The sequence below is a fragment of the Dermacentor albipictus genome, chromosome 6, assembly GCF_038994185.2.
Source record: "Dermacentor albipictus isolate Rhodes 1998 colony chromosome 6, USDA_Dalb.pri_finalv2, whole genome shotgun sequence".
NCBI lineage: Eukaryota > Metazoa > Arthropoda > Arachnida > Ixodida > Ixodidae > Dermacentor > Dermacentor albipictus.
Genome location: NC_091826.1, coordinates 77,977,567 through 77,997,091, shown reverse-complemented (window position 1 = coordinate 77,997,091; position 19,525 = coordinate 77,977,567). Strand labels below are relative to the sequence as shown.

General features: G+C 49.5%; 1 protein-coding gene across 11 annotated transcripts in view; it reads left to right on the top strand.

Moving 5' to 3' along the window:
• HUWE1 (HECT, UBA and WWE domain containing E3 ubiquitin protein ligase 1) overlaps positions 1–19,525 on the top strand; it is a 182,475-nt gene that overhangs the window by 126,297 nt on the left and 36,653 nt on the right. For 10 of the 11 annotated variants that reach the window (XM_070540895.1, XM_070540904.1, XM_070540900.1 and 7 more), the window contains 10 exons: positions 7,304–7,398; positions 8,033–8,262; positions 9,561–9,708; positions 12,100–12,223; positions 14,092–14,580; positions 15,086–15,199; positions 15,339–15,536; positions 16,312–16,377; positions 17,334–17,403; positions 18,554–18,654. In XM_070540895.1, coding sequence (XP_070396996.1) covers positions 7,304–7,398; positions 8,033–8,262; positions 9,561–9,708; positions 12,100–12,223; positions 14,092–14,580; positions 15,086–15,199; positions 15,339–15,536; positions 16,312–16,377; positions 17,334–17,403; positions 18,554–18,654 — 1,635 coding nt within the window. The remainder of the gene's footprint in view (positions 1–7,303; positions 7,399–8,032; positions 8,263–9,560; positions 9,709–12,099; positions 12,224–14,091; positions 14,581–15,085; positions 15,200–15,338; positions 15,537–16,311; positions 16,378–17,333; positions 17,404–18,553; positions 18,655–19,525) is intronic. The other variant, XM_070540898.1, reaches the window with a different exon arrangement.

The following is a 19,525-nucleotide window of genomic DNA, read 5'->3' as shown; positions in this document are numbered from 1 at the left end:
AGATGAAGATGATGGTAGCCATGCAACAGTAATAAAATCAAAGCTTTGGACTCTGTTTGGCTGAAATTTTTGGTTTGGATCCGCATTTAGTAGGAGGTGGATATTTGAGACGCTAATAAGTAATAATAGTAATAATAATAATAATAATAATAATAATCTTTTTTCACTCATGAAGTAAGGGAGTGGGGGGAAAAAAGCTGACAAGTCAGCTTGACTAGTTCCCAGCTCCTACCTCCTAAAAAACTCTTACTTTAAGTACAGGTTTTTATGGTAATTGTAGTTTTGTGACTGGAAATGTTGGAAGTTAATAAGGTAAGCTATATTACGAAAGGTGCAGTCAGGTAAACATGTCTCTCAATAATTTAGTACTGAGTGGTGTCACGGCTGCTGGACGTAACACTGTCTTGTCTTCTGGTATTTGATCAGGCCAGTACAAGTGGAGTGAGTGAGTGAGTGAAAAACTTTATCAGCTCTAGATTCGCTGGTCTTCTGCGGTCTTCAGATGGAATCGTCCATCTTCTAACACAACGGTCGGTTGCCCTTAGTCCAGGGCTCCGCTGGATGCTGCTGCCAGTTGTGCTCGCCGAATCATACCTTCTTGGTCGACCTGGCGATCGCTGGAGAGCACTCCCTCCCATTGTTCCGCACTCGGGTTTGGTATAACGGGTGCCACGTCTATCTTCTGGCATGCCCACGTTATGTGATACAGCGTGGGTGTTTCGTGGCACCAGGGGCATTTGTCATTGTATTGTGTCGGGTAAATTTTGCTGAGTACGTGTAGGTTCGGGTAAGAGCCCGTTTGTAGCTGCCTCCACGCGACAGAGTCCTCTCTGCTAAGGGAGCTGTGCGGTGGTGGATACCGCTTTCTGCAGCCCTTGTAGTAATTTAGTATCGCCGAATAGTCTTGGGGTACAGGTTCGGTCTCCTCGAGGTCGCCTACGTGGGATGCTCGGTAATAAGTGTGCCCTCGAGCTATCCTGTCCGCCTCTTGGTTCCCTGCGACTCCCGTGTGTCCCGGCGTCCATACTATTGTATGCCTAATTGGTTCTTCTTTTGTTTGTCGTTGTGTTATGTGGTCTCCGGAGCGGAGTATGCGGAGCGCTCCGTGCCCTATTCTGCCACGTAGGTAGTTGCGGCACGCTGTTTGCGAGTCTGTAAGGATTGTTAAAGACCGTTTAGAACGATATCCCTCCGCTGCCGCTAGAGCGACGGCCGCTTCTTCAGCCTCGATTATCGTACAGCCTTGTAGTGATGCGCTGGTGATCTCGCGTAGGTTCGAATCAATCACCGTTGCTACCGCGTTGCTGTTGCTCTGCCCCGCTGCTCTGGCGTATGTGGCTGCGTCCACATATACCGTCGTTTCTTGGGGTGCTAGTGTTTTTTGTAGGTATTCAGCCCTCGCTTCTCTGCGTGCTTTGTGGAGGTTGGGATCCATGTTCCGGGGTATGGGTGCTACTTTTAGAGTGTTGCGATACTCGTCCGGAATTGTTTCGGTCCTCTGGATCTCTTGCAGTTGATCGGCGCAGCCTAGTTTCTTCAGGAGCTCCCTGCCAGATGGGGTCTGCTGTAGTCTGCGTTGTTGGGAGACTAGTTGCGCCTCTTTCAATTCGTCGAAGGCGTTGTGTAGTCCTAAGGCTAGGAGCTTTTCGGTTGAGGTGTTCTGGGGAAGGTGGAGTGCGGTTTTGTAGGCTTTGCGTAGAATCGCGTCCGCCTGTTGTACCTCACTCTTGATGGGATTGTAGTATGGGAGGCTGTATGCCACTCGGCTGACAACCAAGCTTGTGACCAGCTTGAGTGTGTCCTCCTCTCGCATGCCGTGGCGTCTGTGCGAGATGCGCGTGATCATGCGGGCCACTTGTAGGGTGGATGCCTTGAGTAGGGCGAGGGTGTGGGTGCAGCGTTGGTTTGACTGTATCCACATCCCCAGGATTCTGATGAGCGTCTTTTCCGGTATCGGCTTGCCCTCGAGGTAGACGTTGAGCTTTAACTCGTCGCTGGTGGGGACTGTGCGGTTTTGCTTTCCTCTCCAAACTCTCAGGAGCTCGGACTTCTCAGTGGAGCAGGCTAGCCCTCTTGCTCTGACGTAGTCCTCTACGCAGGTGGCTGCCTCTTGTAACTTCTCTTCTTTCTGTCTGAGCGAGCCTGTGTTAACCCAGATGGTGATGTCGTCGGCATACATGGCATGGTGTATGCCGTCGATTTCTTTTAACTGTTTTGCCAAGCCAATCATTGCTATGTTGAAAAGCGTGGGGGAGATGACCGACCCTTGAGGCGTCCCTTTGTTTGGAGTAAGGAACTTCTCTGATCGGAGCCCTCCGAGGCCAATCGTTGCCGTTCTGTTTGAAAGGAAGGCTTTGACGTAGCCGTAGACTCTCCTCCCGCAGTTCAGGTCGTTCATGCCCGTGAGGATAGCTTCGTGGCTTACATTGTCAAAAGCCCCCTTGATATCCAATGCCATTATTATATTCTCCCCGCTCCTGGGGACGTTCCCGAGTACTTCTTCTTTGATTTGAAGCAGTACGTCTTGGGTCGATAATTTTGCTCTGAATCCAAACATGCTGTGGGGATACAGTTCCTTGTCCTCCATGTACTGTTGTAGTCTCAGCGTCACCACTCGTTCGTACAGTTTTCCCAGGCAAGATGTGAGCGAGATCGGTCTGAGGTTCTCAATTTGCAGTTTCTTGCCCGGTTTAGGAATCATCACTACCTCCGCATGCTTCCACTCCTCGGGGACGGTCTCAGCTTCCCAGTGTTTGTTGAGAAAGTCGGTAAATTCTGTGACTAACTCTTCACTAAGGTTGCGGATGAGTGCGTTATTTATCTTGTCTGCACCCGTGGCCGTGTTTCTGGTTGTGTTTCGAATCGCTGCGTAGACCTCTTCTCGCGTGATTGGTCTGTCCAGGTTAACGTTTTCTCTTCCTCGGTAGCGCTCTGCGTAAGCTGCTGGGTTTGTGTCCCCGAAGCATTTAACGCGCACCTTCTCCAGGAGTTCGGAGTCTGGTCCCTCGTACTGGTGGATGAACCGGTAGATGGTTTTGTTGTTTTCTGCCTTGGTCTTGGTCGGATCTATGAGAGCCTTGAGGATATGCCACGTCCTCGCTGTGTTCAAAGTTCCGTTGAGGGAGTCGCTGAATTGCTGCCAATTTTGCCTTGCCAATTGCGCCGCGTACTCCTCTGCTTTCGCTGTGACTTCTGCGATCTTTATCTTTAGCTTCCTGTTGTATTTTTGTTTCTTCCACCTCTTGGTGAGCCCGCGTCTAGCTTCCCACAGCTTGAGCAGTCTGGCGTCTACCTCGGGCGTCTGCGTCGTTCGCGTGATTTCTTTGGTGTACTTGCGCTGTGTTTCAATGAGAATTTTCCCCCACTCTTCTATCGATTGGATCCCGTTCTCGGCGAGATTCCTATCGCATGCCTCTCGAAAAGCGCTCCAGTCCGTAATTTTTGCCGATCCCAGCTGACGCCTTAGCCTGTCCGAAGTTACTTGTGTCTTGAGTATGTAGTGGTCACTACCTAGGTTCTCTAACAGGTTCTCCCACACTGCTTGCTCCGCTCCTCGTATGAACGTGAGGTCGGGGCAGCTGTCGGTGCTAACGCTGTTTCCGATTCTGGTTGGAGTGTCTGGGTCTGTGAGTAGGTTGCAGTCGGTGTTCTCTGCTGCCTCCGCTAGCGTTTTGCCTTTTGGGTTTGCTGTTTGGTATCCCCAGCTTTTGTCCATGGCGTTAAAGTCTCCTAGGATGATTAGCGTGCTGTCTTTTGCTAGTTTGCGTGCGCCATGGAAAAGCTCATAGAATTTGGCCTTCCTCTGTTTCGGAGGGCTGTATGCATTTACAATAAATATACTGCCCCTCTTTCTTCTTGGGTATAATTTCTACAATCACGTGCTCTACGTCGGTGTCGGCTATCCTGGCGTGGCTTATGGCGATGAGTGCCTTGCTGACTAGGGTAGCCGTTCTTCCTTTCTCTTGAGTCTCGTAACACGTGTATCCGGCGAGTGTTGGTGTCGTGCCCGTCTCTTGAAGCGATATGATGTCAGGCGGTGCTTGTTGCGTGTGAATGTATTGTTGGAGGAGGCCCTGCTTCTTACGGTAGCCTCTGCAGTTCCATTGCCATATATCTAAGCTTTCTTGTTTGCTTAAAGTTGTACTGGCCATGTTTAAGCCTCGGTGTTGTTTGCGGATGTGTCGGCGAGGGATGCCAGCGCGGGGCGGTGGTAAGCCTTCTCTCTAATGTTCTCGGTAAACTTCTGCTTGCGGATGCTGCTCCGGAGCTCTGTGACTTGTAATTGCACTTGCTGCATTTGTTACTGCTGTTGCTGCATCATCTGCTGCATCATTTGCTGAATCTCTGCTTTAAACGTGGCAAAATCCTCGTTGCCTGCTTGCCATGGGGCTTGGGTTTGTACGGTCTGTGGCTGCGCAGGGCTGTTCGACCTAAGGTCTCGCACTGCCTTCGTTAGCTCTGCTATTTGGCGTTCTAGCTCTTTCTGCTTAGCGCGTGATAGCTCTAATTCACGTCTCAGCGCTATTTTCTCCGCGTCCTCCTGTCTAGGCTGTTCGCGGTGGCTGTTTGTGTTGTTCTTTTCGTTAGCTACCCCACCCGAGTGCGGAGCAAACCAAGGGTTTTCGGCTCCCCAGCTCACCTTGACGCCGCCGCTCTTTCGGGTAGGCTCCTTCTTCGTCTTCTTCTGCTGCTGCTGCTGCTGCTGCAGCTGGCCTGCACCCTTAATGGCCAGGGGCGGCAGGGGCGGGAAGGACCGTGACCGGCTCCGTGAACGGCTCCGCGACGCCCGGGATCTCGAACGGCTCCGCGAAGTCTCCTCCTCCGAGCTGAACCATCGCGGCTTCTTGCCGCGGTCGTCCCGGCTGCGACGTCTGCTCCCGCGTCCGCCGCCGTTGTTGTCGCCGTTGGCCTTGCCTCGCAGGTCCCTGGCTTTCTTTAGTCGGTCTTGGCACTCCCGCGATCCGGTAGTGCGGTTGCCTCCGCAGATCAGGCATCTGGGGGTACACTGGTGATCCTTTGGCGGGTTCTGCATCCCGCACTGTTTGCAAGCCTTGGCGTCCGGTGTGGGGCACACGTCGGAGCGGTGACCTTGTTGGCAGCAAACGTAGCAGATTTGTCTTGTGGGCCGGTACGGGTAGCACTTGTACTCGGCTCCGCAGTAGATGACGTGTTTCGGTGTGATCGGTCCGTCAAAGGTGATGACGGCCGTCTTGGTCTTGCCTAATCTTCGGGCGCTGTGAATGGTGACACCCTGTGTGCGCGTCCACAAGTCGGCTTTCAGTTCCTCCGGTGTCGCGCCGGGGTCCACTCCGTGTATCACGCCACGCCGGGTGTTTTCCGGTGCGGCCACGTAAGCGTTCACGTCATATGAGCGTCCCTCGAGCGTGAGGCTAGTGATGCGCCTCGCGAGCTGGGCGGCCTCCTCGTTCGGCGTGCTCACGATTATTATGTTGGACCCTGTGCGGAGCCTCGTGATCAGGTCTCTTCCTTCGAACTTGTTGCTGCATGCCGCGGCTACGGCCCGGGCCACTTGAAATTGCTGGAGCGACTTGACTACGAGTCCCTTCGGTCGCAAAATAATCTTGAAATCGTCTCTGGGGAGCGGGGGCAGCCTCTGCCTAGACTGCCGCTGCGCTCCTTTCCCGTCTTTTTTCAGCGCGCCGGAAGCTGGCGCACCAGCTGTCGGCGGTGGGGCCGGGGAATTCCCGGTGCTGCCAGCGTTCCGTCCGTTCTTCCTTTGTCGATTCTTTTGGCGTTTGGTCATAACCAATTCCCAATTTGCTTCGTCTTCTTTGTGAGTGTCTTGCTGCTCCTGCATGGCGGAGTCCTCGATCTCCCCGTCCGCCGAATTCTCGGAGTCGGAGGCGCCGAGGTGGTCGTCGTCCATCTCTTGTGCTTCTAGCAAGTTCTGGGCTAGTCTACTCGTCGATGGCTCAACATTAGGATATTTCGTGGAGCGGGAGTCGGGTCCAGGCTGCATCGCTATCGCTGAGCGGGCCTGGCTGCCCGCAAACGCCCGTAGTCGTGCTAAACCTCGGTAGGCTTAGCGGTGAGCGTTTCCCGTCAAAGTCCGGTAATTTGCCAAAAATGATCCTACCGTCTTGAAATCGGTGTCCGGCTGATCCAGCTTGTTAGCTCTCTCAGATCCAACCCAAAAGTTGGCGGCCCGGTGGGTCGAGATAGTCCGTGAGGGTAGGAATCTACGAAGCCCATGCGACGAACGTCCGCACTGCTCCGCTTCTTGGAGAAATTACATCAAAACTTGTGTTGGTGTTTTTAGCTCTATTGCATTTCATTTCACAAGTGTTAAAAAAAAAATTTGGTATGCTGTCCTTTCCTGGTTGGTATTGCGGCTAGGGCTTCTGACAGTGCCAGCCTCGTTAGCTGCATTCTGTTGGCCTCTTAATGTCCAAATTGTTGGTAATACCAGCAGCCCATGCGACCACAGCATTGTTGGCATAATGTAGGAGCAGGCAGACCGACAGCTTGTCATGTTGCCATTAGTTGCCAAGCATTTCTTTGTTTTGAATTAAGCACATGTTTTGTGCTCCTTTCACTGCCTGTGCTACATTGTGCGAGTAAAATCACCGAAGCACGTGTTTTCACATGATGACTTTCAGTTTAGAAACACAGCAGTCTGCAACTTAAGCATAACAAACTTAATACGTGGTATCGACAGGCAAGCAGTAGACAATGTTCTAGGTCACATATTGCCTGAAATTTTCTTTGTCTCTATAAGCTGATATGTTAGCTCTGCACCATAATTGCAGTCTTCCTGGGAGGATTCATCATACTTTCGGCACGCAGTAGCAGTTCAGTTGCATCCGCTTTACTCTCAGCAATGCTTTAGGAACTATAGCTTGTTGCACTGTAAAGAACTTGTAAGCTAACATTCAGCTCTTTGCACTGTAAAGTATGCACGGTTCAGGCGCAGTCATGCTGGGAAAGCAACCACAGTCTCACTGTTGAGCTCGCAGCGAGGCTGAGCATGCGGGCCTAACTGAGGAAGTGTGGGAAATAACTCGATTTGGGAGCTGGTTGAAAGGTGCAGCTGCGCATTGGTGCTGCTGCGTACGGTACCAGCTACATAATAGAGCTAGGTACCTGTCTGGGAGAGAGAGAAACAAGCTTTAATGGTGTGCTGGAGATGTTAGCCTGGCTGTTCGCCTGACATGCTACTCCAGGTGCTGGGTGGTGATTATGATAACCTCTCCGGGAGAGTCATGTTGATCTCTTAAGTTCTGGACGGGGCCCACTGATCGCCTTGCTGATTGCATTGGGATGATATGCTTTGACGATCCAGGCACGTCCATCATGTTTGGTGGCTCCGAGGGCATCCGCACTTACCAGCTGCCTATTGTTCCTGATGAAAGCAACAACGGTGCAGAGACGACCAGTAAGTACTTCCTTTCCTTTACACTAATCTTTTGCATTCGGTTATGTTAGCTTGTTTTGGGGAAGGGCAGACACTGAAAAGATGGCCCTTAGTTAAAAATTCTAATGTGATGTACCTGTGTGTGACTTTTGTAAGGTATGACATTGCAGTCGAAAGAAGACATACAGGGGCTGTTTTCTGCCAATAATGCAGAAGAGGCTGACTGCAAATGTGTTGCTGGCCCCCTTCCCATTATCCATTGCCCTTTGTTTTCTCTGCGACGACAGAGCTTTAATTCTTGGAAGGTCAATTTTAGGGGATACTTTCACTTTTGTGCAATCTAATGGCCATCACAACACTTCACTGGAGCAGCTCACATCTCAATAATGGCTTAGCCGAAAGAAGTGCTCTGAAAGAGCTATCACCACGGGTGATCTCTTGATAATAGTGCACCAGGGTTGCTCGTGTGTGTCAGCATCAGTGGGGAGCTCTTCCCCTCCTCTGTTCTTGTTTGGAGCCAGGCCGAGGTGAGGTGTCCCCACTTGTGCCATTGTCATTGGGGACCCAATCTCAGAAATGGACCTTGTCGCGTCCCCTTCCCGTTTCTCCCCCCTGCTGCCTTACCCTTTCCCTACTCCTCCCTCGCCTCGTATTGGTCGGGCGGCGGTGGCAACAGGTCCGTCGATTCCCCCGCCCCCGGGCACGGTGGCGAGCACGCACCCGCTTCTGGTGCGGCATGGCGACCCCCAGACTGGAGGTGGCCCCTCGTCGCGTCTGCACCGGCGCACCCGAGGTTTCCGCACCCAGGGTGCCACGCATGGGGGCAGCAGTGGCACCTGGCACGTGTATGCCAACCGCCACCCCAACCCCCCTGCCATACTGCAGAGGTACGTATCTCGGCTTGCTTGCAAGATAAGTGAGCGTACTTGGCACAGCGGTCATTGACAGCCAGTAAGACAACGAAGAAGTTACTTTAATAAACGAGAAAAAGGAATGAAAGTGGAAAAGGCAACCTTGCCAACAACCTCCACATGACAGCTTGTGGTGTGTTATCAGCTGAGCTATGGCAACAGCTGTCTCTTCATTTAGATTCTTGGATTTTTATGCGTGCATTAGATCTGGTTGCCCATAATCTCTCTGCTTACTTTAAAACCAAAAAAGTTAGGTGTATGAATTGGGTAAATCGGTGGTTAGATGTGTGTTTCGTTCAGTACCTAGTGACCTTTGTAGGCGAGGGTTTATTGTTACAAAATGTGCGTTTGTCAGATGTCTCGGTAATCAATAGTGAATTGCAGGAGCCCTGCTCTTATTGCAATGTCATTGGCCTTTTAAGCACGGTCATTGCAGGCATATTATTTTAGCGCATTCGTTATGTACAGCTAAGCTGAGTTTTCAGTGTTTTGCTACAAAGCTGTGAATAATGCATCTTCTTTAGAACCCCAGGCACACAGGGCACTTTCAGTTGCAGTCAAGCCCGATCAGCATCAAGTTTAATGATTGCGATTGGCTTCTTTGCACATGCTACAGAAGGGAGCTTATTACTGTCATGAAATCTGATTCCAGTGAATCACGATTGATATAGGGAGTGCACCACATGACTGGAGTATAAAGGTCCGTTCATTTTGCCTACACCACTGTGAACCAGTTCACAGCCGTTCACAAGAAGTTCAAAAACTGTGCAGCTCAATTTCTGCAGTGCAGACGGGGGGTGTAGGCCTAATGTGCACAGAGTGCGTAAGTTTGAGAGGTCCTGAACTGCTGGTATGATCGGCTTCTGAGGTGTGCGAGTACAGCCATGCTTCCATAGACACAGTAGACGCTTGTAAGTGGGGTTTCAACGGCGCTTGCAGCCGTGTGCTACGTCATTTGCTGTGCTGTTGCTTCGCGCCTGTATGCCTGCACCAAGTCTGCACTGCAAAATTGTGAATCAGCCCTGCACCCCTCCTGCATCTTTTTAAATTAACGGCCTGGTTCAGAGGGCGCCATTCCTGCACCACTGAAACGATGGCAGGGTGGAACACCTCGTGAACTGGTTCAAGAGGTGCAAGCGAATCGAATATACCTAGGATCCGGCGGTTAAATTTTAACTCCCTTGCAAATTACTCAAGTGCTTATAGGCAGCTTGATGCACTTCGCTTTGTTGCAGCAACTTATCTGAATGGGCTTGTTCATTACTTTCGTGCAGGCTGTTAGGTCCCAACACAGCCCAGGACATCCTTCAGCTAACGTCGACGTTCAACCCTGTCGCATCATCAACCGCCCAGACAAGGGTGGTGTTTGCCAACAGCGACTTCCGGATACTCGCTACTGATGAGGACATTTTTGAGATACAGGCGAGTTGTGGTCTCTCTCTAATGTGGGGTGGCCGATTGCATGAGAAAGCAGAGCTTCCGAGCATTATGTGATGCATGATACGTTAGCCCCATTGCACATGTGCCGTCTCTTCATAGAATTGCAGTAAACGTGCCACAAAGATCAATGTTTTAGCTTAGTCATTGAGGAACGTGTTTGAGAGGTGAAGTTAATGATGCAGTTAAGAGTCTGGCTTTTAGAGCATGCCGCTTCGCTAAAACATCACTGATACCAAGTGATGCGGTACGAACCATCAGACAAAAATGCAGCATGTCTGTGGCTCGTTGGAGATTTCTTAGGCCTTAGAGCATCAAAACAAACAACTGGTCTCAATAAACTCTTCTCCTATTTCACAAGTGTGCTTCTCTGCACTGCACATTTGCCCAACTAGGCCGCTATCTTGTATGCATTCGAAAAGCTGACATTCGGTTTTGCCTTACGCGATTGGCCTAGATTGTCCTAGGCCGCGATTTCGGCGCGGCTTGGACAATCGCGTGAGGCAAAACAAAACATCGGATTTTTGAACACGTACAAGATAGCGGTCCTAATGGCTGCACCAGTCATTCAAATGAACACAAAAATGCTTGCTGGAAGTGCTGGGGCTCTTTTGCGCATGGCATCATTATGAGAACCACCGTACGTTTTTCATGTCGCAATACTAGCAAATTCCGCTGGTACGCGCTGTCTGCAAAAATGACTATGCTGCCATTAGTTTGGCAAACTATTTGCAGGAAAGCTAGCTTTGCGCTTATGAAGAGGGCCTACAGTCACTGACTGATAATTCAAACTTGACAAGGAAGGCCAAATTAGGACGGTTGTCTGAATTGCCGGATTCGCCCAAAAATAAGTGGCCCTCTTCCACAAGTGTACAAAGTAGTTGTGCCGTAATCACGGGTATTTGTGATATTTGATATTCAATTCGATGTATGCAGACCCCTATTTTTAACCTTTTGAGGGGTTTTGCAGTATATGTACAGAGGCCGCTGAACTGTGCCGCATGGTTTTTGATGTGCATGTACAGTGCCTATTTTGCATTTGATATATTGCACATTTTCAACACCACTGGTTTGTTGCTGCCATCCCTATGAAGTCACCCAAAGTCATTTGAAATTGTTTCTAATCACTGGGGAACACAACTGGACCTTCGTGCAGTTTTTGCAAAATCAGTCAGTCAGTCAAGAACTTCATTGAGGTCCTGAGGAAATTTAAGTCGTTGGAGATTCCACGCGGGGAGCTGCTCGGGCCGAAACCGTAGGCGACGCCCAGCTCGGGACGGGAACGTGGTGACGCTCCACCAGTTCTTGGGCCCTCTGGACGGCCTTGAGCTGGAGTTTGAGGTCCGGGCTTTTGAGGGCTTCTTCCCATTCGGGCTCACTAAAGAGAGGGCCCTTTGGTAACCCGGTACATTGCCATAGCATGTGCGAGAATGAGCAATAGTGTTCTTGGCAGTCTGGGCAATTTGCCGGGATGTCTGAGTTATAGTGACTCAGTAGGCTTCGTGATGGATACGAGTCCGTTTGTAGCATTCGAAACGCGACCGCCTGCACGCGTTCGAGTTTGGAGTGTGGGAGCGGGTATTTGATTCTGGCTTTTCGATAGTGTGAGGTGATTTCCTGGTAAGCGGCCCAGTACGGCAACGCATCCACTTTCGCGATAGCAGTCGTGGACAGCAACGGAACCTTACGATCATCCGCATCGTTAAAACGACCACCAGTGCTAAAGCAGAACAGATAGCCATCGCCATGGCAGACCCCACACTTACCCATGTCCTCACGGACTCGCCTGCCGAAATTCGGGCCCACGAAAGCGTCAACATACGTAAAGAAGTAGCGCATATACTACTGGCGAGCTCAAAGGAGAGCGAACGACGCCTCTCCTGGTTCCCCGCTCACATGGGGAAAGACATTCACTCGCGAAAACCAAACCTCAATGAAACGGCCCACGACCGTGCACGAGAACTTGCCCGCCGCGACAGTCCCACGGCCTTCGAGGGGCTAGAAGTTCACTTTAATGACCTGCTACTCACTTTCTGCAAAAAAATATATATATATTTTTGACAGGGTTTTTTTTAAAAAGACATTCAACCTTAAGCTTGGTGTAATTAGTGTGAAATGACAGGCATTTTTCACTGATGTCCAGTTTGTTTGCTTTGGCTGCAAAACTTCAAACATTCCAAGGCTACCAAGTCTGCATGATCTGCCTGTCTAGAAACTGGCTTTATCATGGCCGACAGTCTTGTTTGAGGAAATTGGGTGCCCTTTCCTCTAAGGATACGCCCATTGTAGACCAGTAGATATTGTGTAGAACACCATATCGAGCACAATATGGGGAGACATCTGCATGCAAACAAGTCATGTTGGCGCCACCTGCAGGATCCGGGCACATTTGTGTCAAGCAGCGGCACTGGAACTTTGGCAAACATCCCCACAGCCCTGGTGCGTTGGACCGAGGAGTCTCGGGTCCTGGATGGAGACAGCATGCACGACTGCGTCGCAGGTAAATGGCGGAGAGCCAAGTTAAACTTTTAGTTACTTACAAAAAATTGGCTGTAGGGGAACTTGGTGCCTTTTGTCGCCGGATGCATATTCAGCAAGTACTTGCAGTCAACTTCTTGTGGCTTTTTATGGAAGGCAAAGCTTCGAGTGATCAAAATGGGAAAGCTACAATTGTGTGTACCTCATACTGGCTATACTTTGGTATACAGTCGCCGACAAATTTTCTGACTTGATGGATATTCCGGGCTTCATAATTTGGACGAACTTGTGCCCAAAGCTCGATTTTCTGGACTAAACCGCTCATTTCGAGCCAAGCTACCCACTCTTGAAGGCCGCCAAGCTGAATTTTCTGCTGGCTTGGCTTCCAGTAGCCCACTCTGTAGCTTACATGATTGGAAGGCACACACTAGGGCAATTTTTTTTTTACCTACACTTCGTGCAGGCTCGTTCGTGTACACGGATGTAGTGCCGGGCAGGAGCTCTGATGTCGTGTGCTGCAGTTGGCTCGCTGGGCTGACCTTCGCACTTAATAGCTGCTTATATGCCCTTGCCTGAGACTAAATGCCAACATATGAGTTTGCTTTCATCAACAAATCTAGACATGCTCCTGCAAAATACATTGCGAACACGCAGTGCACGAAGGCAGCTTCTCAGTGCCTATAGTAAGCGCGGAGTCTGAAACAGCCCGCACCATTCGTGAGTAAGACAATTTTACCTTGAAAAATTGCCTCACTTTCCTCTGCGACATGTGGTCATGCCATCACTTCGCTGTCATCGCGCAGTGAATATTTACTATCGTCGCTATATCAGCGCTGACTGTATAAGCAAAAAATGGCACCACGCATTTGCAACACCAACCTGCTTGCTTGTTGTCTGCTCCCTAGACTCATCGAAACTGCAGTGTAGAAAGTAGTTTTCATGCTACGCTACAGCTATAAATAAATGGCTTCATGTAGGTGGGCGGAGCTACACTTTTCTACACCAAGTAAACAAAATTTCGACTTTCTACACTAGTTGCATTCGTGTAGCCAGTGTAGGTAAAAAGAAAAAAAAATAGCCCTGCTATCAACAGAAAATGTCACCATCCTTCTGTCTCAGAGGCCATGCCCGCTCTTCCTTGTCTGACAAAACTCTGATGGGGACGGTGCTTTTTCTTATTTTGGTCAGCACTATCGTCAGAATCACTTAATGCAGGACTGCTTTTTTTTTTTTTCTCCTCTTTTTGTTTCGGTTGCTATTTTGTATGTGGTGTGTCCACAGAGTAGATGTGCCTCAAAGACGTCGCATCTTTGTGTGCATTTGCGCACCTTCACATCTGTGTGATTGGCACTACCTCCTGTGCCTTCACAAGAGCTAAGCGGTGCGAAGTAACAGGGCTTGCTTGTTCGATCTCCATGGCAATCTCCACCAATGTAGATAGTCAACGTGGTGACGCTCTTATCGGCTGTATACGGAGACGATGTTACTCTTGCACAAATCCAAACAAACCTGATCGCCTCCAAGCGTAGTGTGAGGCAGAGCATTAGTAGAGATTTTTTTTTAAGCCACCCTAAGCCTAATAAATTTTTTATTGCTGGGCACTAGTTTCTCAGACTGCTGGATTTTTCTGACTATTTTTCTGACCAAATCGGACGGCGACTGTACTACGCTGACGCTTTAGCCCCGCTCATTCAACTGTGTCATGCTTCCATTATTTTTGCTCAGCTGAATTGATTGGCACTTTTGGGGTACTAAAGCCAGCCAGCCACAACAACATTGGTTTAATGATTGCAGTGCCTTTCTCTGTTTTAACCTTGTGCTCTTGACTTTCCAAGCTCGTATTGTATTGACTGCACTTATCTCATGACAAGCTGAAATCCATGCATGCAGGCCTGAAGCCGGCCATCCTGGAAGTTCTGGAGAGGCATCGAGACGAAGAACTAGCCGAGCGGCGGGAGAAGCGATGCAAGCTGCAGGAGGCGCAGCCGGCAGTGGCGACGACATCGTCTGCAGCACCCGTTAGCACCAGCACCACCTCGACGACGGCCACTGCGGTCGGCGCCCAAGCAGAAGACAGCAACCACAACCAAGACAATGAGCGCACCATGATGCTGTTGGGGCCGTGGCCATCAACGACGGGCGCCTCTTCGACGACCACAACAGCGACGACCAGCAGCCGGAACATTCCACCAGCCGACTTGGACGAGGTGATGGCTGCGGCTTCGTCCCTCTCTGCATATGCTGCTCCTGTGTCACAGCCACAACCGCAGCAGACCTCCGTGACAGTGGCAACGGCGGCAGTGAGCGAGCCCTCGACAGTGTCGGCACGCCTGGCAGCGAGGCCACCACCCGACCAAGAACCGTTGGTGTCTGAGCCAGGTGGGTCGTCTTTGTCACAATGTCTATTGGGCTAATCCTTCATAAGACATAATTATTGGATGCTTTGTAGATATCAAATGAGTAACGCCGGCAGGATTGCTTGCCTGCAACAGTCACCTCTGTTAATTGAAACATTGTAAGATTATGAGAACTGGTGAGTGTATTCAGTGAACCCAGCAGGCAGCAGCAGAAAGGAGGCACCGCTTCGCGGCAGCATGCAGCAGACCATTCTGTTTTTTTTTTCAGCCCTCCCGATAGCTCATGGATGCGCCTAGTTCCATTAGCACTGCTGTCATTTGATGTGGTGCCTGAGTAGTGCTAGTGAATGGCTACAGCCACATCAGGCACTTGTCATGTTGTGCCATGTAAGCTTTAATAATTAGTTGCCAACGAAAGGCCCTCCTGTGATGGGTGTTCTCGGGGTGCACTAAACATGGCATCACAGCACGTTGCCAGATTTTGCAGTTGGAAATGTGTTGAGGCACAAACTTTGCATTCCTTGCAGGGGCAAGCGAGTCATCCCTGGCTGGCACGGAACGCCTGGCAGCTTCAATCGTGGAGCGGGTGCTGGGACCTGCTCTGTCCATGACGGCTGAACCTGCAACCTCAATGCCACCGGGTGAGTGGGAGGGGGAATTTGCTGCTCAGTTTATGCCGCCACACGAGAACGCTGTGCTTACATTGCAAGCCATTACATAACATTACACAAGCATCGTTGTCCAGGGGTTTTACCGTGTTTACCCGGTGCTCCCGTCCAGGTGCTCCGCCCATGAGTTGGCTGGAGGGTTTGGGCAGCACGGCACTCTCGGCTGTGGCAAGCGCCCTCCAGCAGTCGAGCAGCTGTGCGGGCGGCCTCTTCGCAGCTGCAAGCCAGCCGTGCCCTATGGACACTTCAGAGCCAACCACGACCACCACCACTACCTCGGGTGCAGCTGTGCCCTCCGAGGAGTTCGAAGGTGTGCCCACCGAGCCCGTTTTGCTTTTCTTTGTCCTTTCTGTGTTTCGTCTTGGGAGCGTCTGAACGTGCAGACAACTTTCGGTGGCACTGAAGGCGAAGTTACAGGGACGGAGCTTCTGCACTTATGTTACTGCGCGAATTATTCTGGCTGCTTTGGACAGCATTTTTAATTTTTCAGAAGAAATACTGAGTCATCGTAGCTAGCTTCCACTCGTGGCAAGTTCTCATCTGCCCAAATGCACAAAATAAAAGTGGGAAAATAAGGAAGTTTGGCACTCGGCAGTGTATTTAGTGTTATTCTGCTGTTATAAATAAGTTTTTCTTTTCCTCAGGTCAAGCTTGTACAATTGAGAATGTGGGGATTTTTCTTTCTGGAGTGCTCTTACTTTTGCACACTTTGCCTCCATTGCTTATATTTGATTGCCACAGACCATGTCTTCCATTTATTACGGGGATAGCAAAAAATACTGTCCCGTTGTTTGCATAGCTGTGAAGCAATTGGTATTAAAGGCGTTAAATGTGCGAGGGGGCAAGTTTACACACGAACCTTCGCAACAAATGTGCTTTTTATTGAAGGGCCATTTACCAAGTTAGGGCATTGCGAGAAGACAGACACAATGTACGATTTCTGAGATTCCTAGATGTAGGGAAATCTCTGGAGCTGGCAGCATTACTTTGTGATTCTGGCAATCGGAAGGGAATTAATGGTGCTACTTTGTGATTTTGTATATTTTGTCTTGGCAACTGTCAGCTCTTACGTCTGCTACTTTCAGATGCTTTTATTGCCGATGGCCAGAACCTCAGCACAGACGAAGGAGACAGGGACACTGCATCTCCAGGTGAGGAGGTGGACAGTCTTTTTATGCCTTGGTGCGTGTAGTCGCCAACCGATAATTCTGACGTGCCCGATTACTCGGACAGCTTTGCGACGCCGGCTGACACTGGTTGGTCCCATAGGCCAGAATTTCTGGTTGTCCCTTATGCAATAATTAGGCTAATTGATAGACTAATTCAGCCACCAGGTTCAGCAGAAAGAGCGACACATTTGTTTTGATACATTGGCAGCTGGTGGCGGGCCATGGTGCCGGTGCCTCCTCAAAATGTTAACTAATGAAGCCTAGTCAATCCAGTAGTCACTGGCCGCACCACTGACTGCTTCAGCCAGGGTCGGAATGGTATGTTTTAGAGCGCAGCTCTTGGCCGCTCATTCCTGTGTTGAGTGTCGGCGTGCCTCGGCGGTGGTGTTATACCTCTTAACCGAGCGAACAAGCACAGGCGAAAGATGAAAGTAAACATAGGAGGAAAGAATGAAAGTGGGTGTGAGGAGGAAAGTGTAGGAGGAGATTAGACCACCTATCGCTCGCACTATTCCTGCCTGAGATGCGCGCTAATGCTGACGTTGCCTGACATCGGCTGTTCCATATTGCCAACTTTCACCAAACCAAGGAAAAATATTTCAGTTTCATTCTGAAACAACATAATAATGTTTGGGTTACGTTTTCATTCTTGTCAATCTTATTTTTTTTTTTACACACTGCCTTCAATGCTTCACTCCTCAAATTGCATGTATGAGCACTTTGAGCTGGTGGTCCTTTGGCACATGTAGTGCGACATTGCATTGTGGTGCCTTCTTTGATATCTGTTGTTTCTAGGCTTCTTTGGATGTGGGAAGCAGCGGCTGCAGTTTGGTATAGTCCAACTCTTGTGATGAGACTATAAATCAAAATGTTTAGCAGCAAAGGCTCTTTTACATCAGATTCCTGCATTCGTTTAATGTCATTTTCTTTATGTGCAGACACAAGGGAAGCGGCTGCCATTGTGGAAGATGTTGGCTCCGAGGGATCACAACAGCCAGCCGAGGAAGTGTGAGTTGGGGCTTGTGTTGTACTTGCTGTACTTGTGACAGCGGCAGACTGTCACAAGTACAGCGTTGACGGTTTCTGAAACTTGTAGCTCCCCCAGGAGTTCCTGTAGCTATGCGTTTTGTCAGCACTAAAGTATCGGGTTCGTATGAGTATACTGACGCCATTTTCATGTGTCCTCGATTATAATGCACACTCATTTCATCTCCAGAGGAATGGAAAATGCAGTGCCCATGACTGTAACGCACACCTCGGTTTTCCCACTTTAAAAAATGCAAACTGAAATACCGGCGATAAATGGACGCCAGTTATGGGTGTTTCAGAAAACTTCTGACATCTGCAATACATCAAAGCACAGCCTTTGAGATAGGGAGGTGGGATTTCGATACCATCTCTTGGAAGATTTGATTTTGTACATCATTCTAGCACACTCGTCTTATTTTAGTTAATCCTTTAGAAAAAAGGTGTGAAATAAATTCAGTAAATACGGTATGTGCCTTTGAGGTGCTACATCTACACTAGAGTAAGTCAAGGTGACACCTTAAAGGGACACTAAAGCGAAACAACAAATCAGTTTAGACTAATAAAGCATTGTTTGAGAACACGGCAGGCAGTCATTTCAAAACAAGTTTGATTATTAGATGAGAAAATGAAGGTCCAAGTATCAGTATTTGAATTTCGCGCCGAAACGCAAGCGCCGGTACGTCAGCGTGACGTCAGGGATTCCAAAGTATGTTTTCGCATTTGGGCCGCGTTGGCTGTATAACGGTTTCCGAAACTTGCCATGTTTAATATTTGGTTCCTTTAGAAGACAATGTAGTCAATCTGTACCGCTATATATAATTAGTAGGCCCTAGATGATGCCATCAAAATCCAAGACGTCACAGCCCCCAGGTGCGGGAACTTAAGTAGGCGTCGCCACCCGTAGTTCGTTCTTGCGCTTTTTCTGGCTTACCAAGCGTCTTATCGTTGTAAGAGTGGTGTTTTTGGCATTGTAGAACGGTAATTTACTGATGCAGAAGAAATCATTTTTCACTTTAGTGTCTTTTTAAATTTAAAAAACTAATGAAAGTAGCAATGTTTAGTAATCATTGCACGCGCTTTCGTTGCACTTTCACGCAACAAAAACTATCCTACCTTCACTGCTCTGCAGGGAAGCTGGAGTTCCTGTGCCAGCGCAGCCGCCCCCAGTACAACGTGCTGCTGACGCAGCCGGGCCTTCTGTATCCAACGAATACGCAAGCATCTTGGGTGGTATGTGCCTCTTGCTTCGTAGTCTCGCACCATTGTTTATTATACTGACTTGTATGGAAATGCGGTCGCAATCTCGCGCTATTGTTTATTATACTGACTTGTAAGGAAGCGCAACCTGCTGCTTTGCCTTGCCAATTCTGAAAGTGCCTTTTGTCCTTGCAAGGCAAGCAAGCAATGCGTTTTCATTCTTGACCTTCACCGGGGATACAAAAATATTGATGTGGTGTGGGAATTAAGCCAAAGTGAAAGAATGCACTTTAAGTCTGGCAAATATTTTTTACTGTTGAGACCTTTTAATAAGCTCATCGCATTTGTTAGATAGAATCCAAACGAAACAGAAGTTCACGGGAAGATTGAGGCTTGAAGTGGTCAACCAGGGATTGAACAAATGATATTGCTAGTGGCAATGTTTCGACAAGAATACTGGTCTTTGCCCTGACCAAGGCAAGTCCCCTAAGCATTGGCTGCAGTGATATTTCCTTGTTCCGTGAATCGAAGCATTTTGAAACAGTGTCAGTCACAAAGGATTAAGTGGCGTCTGCCAAGGCATCTATGAATGGGCCCAATGAATGCGTGCTTCGTGCGTCTTTTTTGGAAGCCAACCACCATTCCTCACGAGGCGTGGTAGGAGCAGAGTGTGGCACTGAGGAGGCGACAGTGCGGCAAATGCAATGTGTCGTTGACATTGTTGAACTAGCCAAGCCACCGTGTGTGTACGCCGCTATGTTCAAATGGCGCCCTCGGTGCAATTGAAGTGTGCAGTTATAGTGCGTAGCAGTCAGGGATGTCCATTGCGCCACTGCCCTCTTCGAGGGTGTTGCGAGAAAGCTCACCGCCTGTCAACGGAGTGCACGTGGTCTGGGGTGGCAGA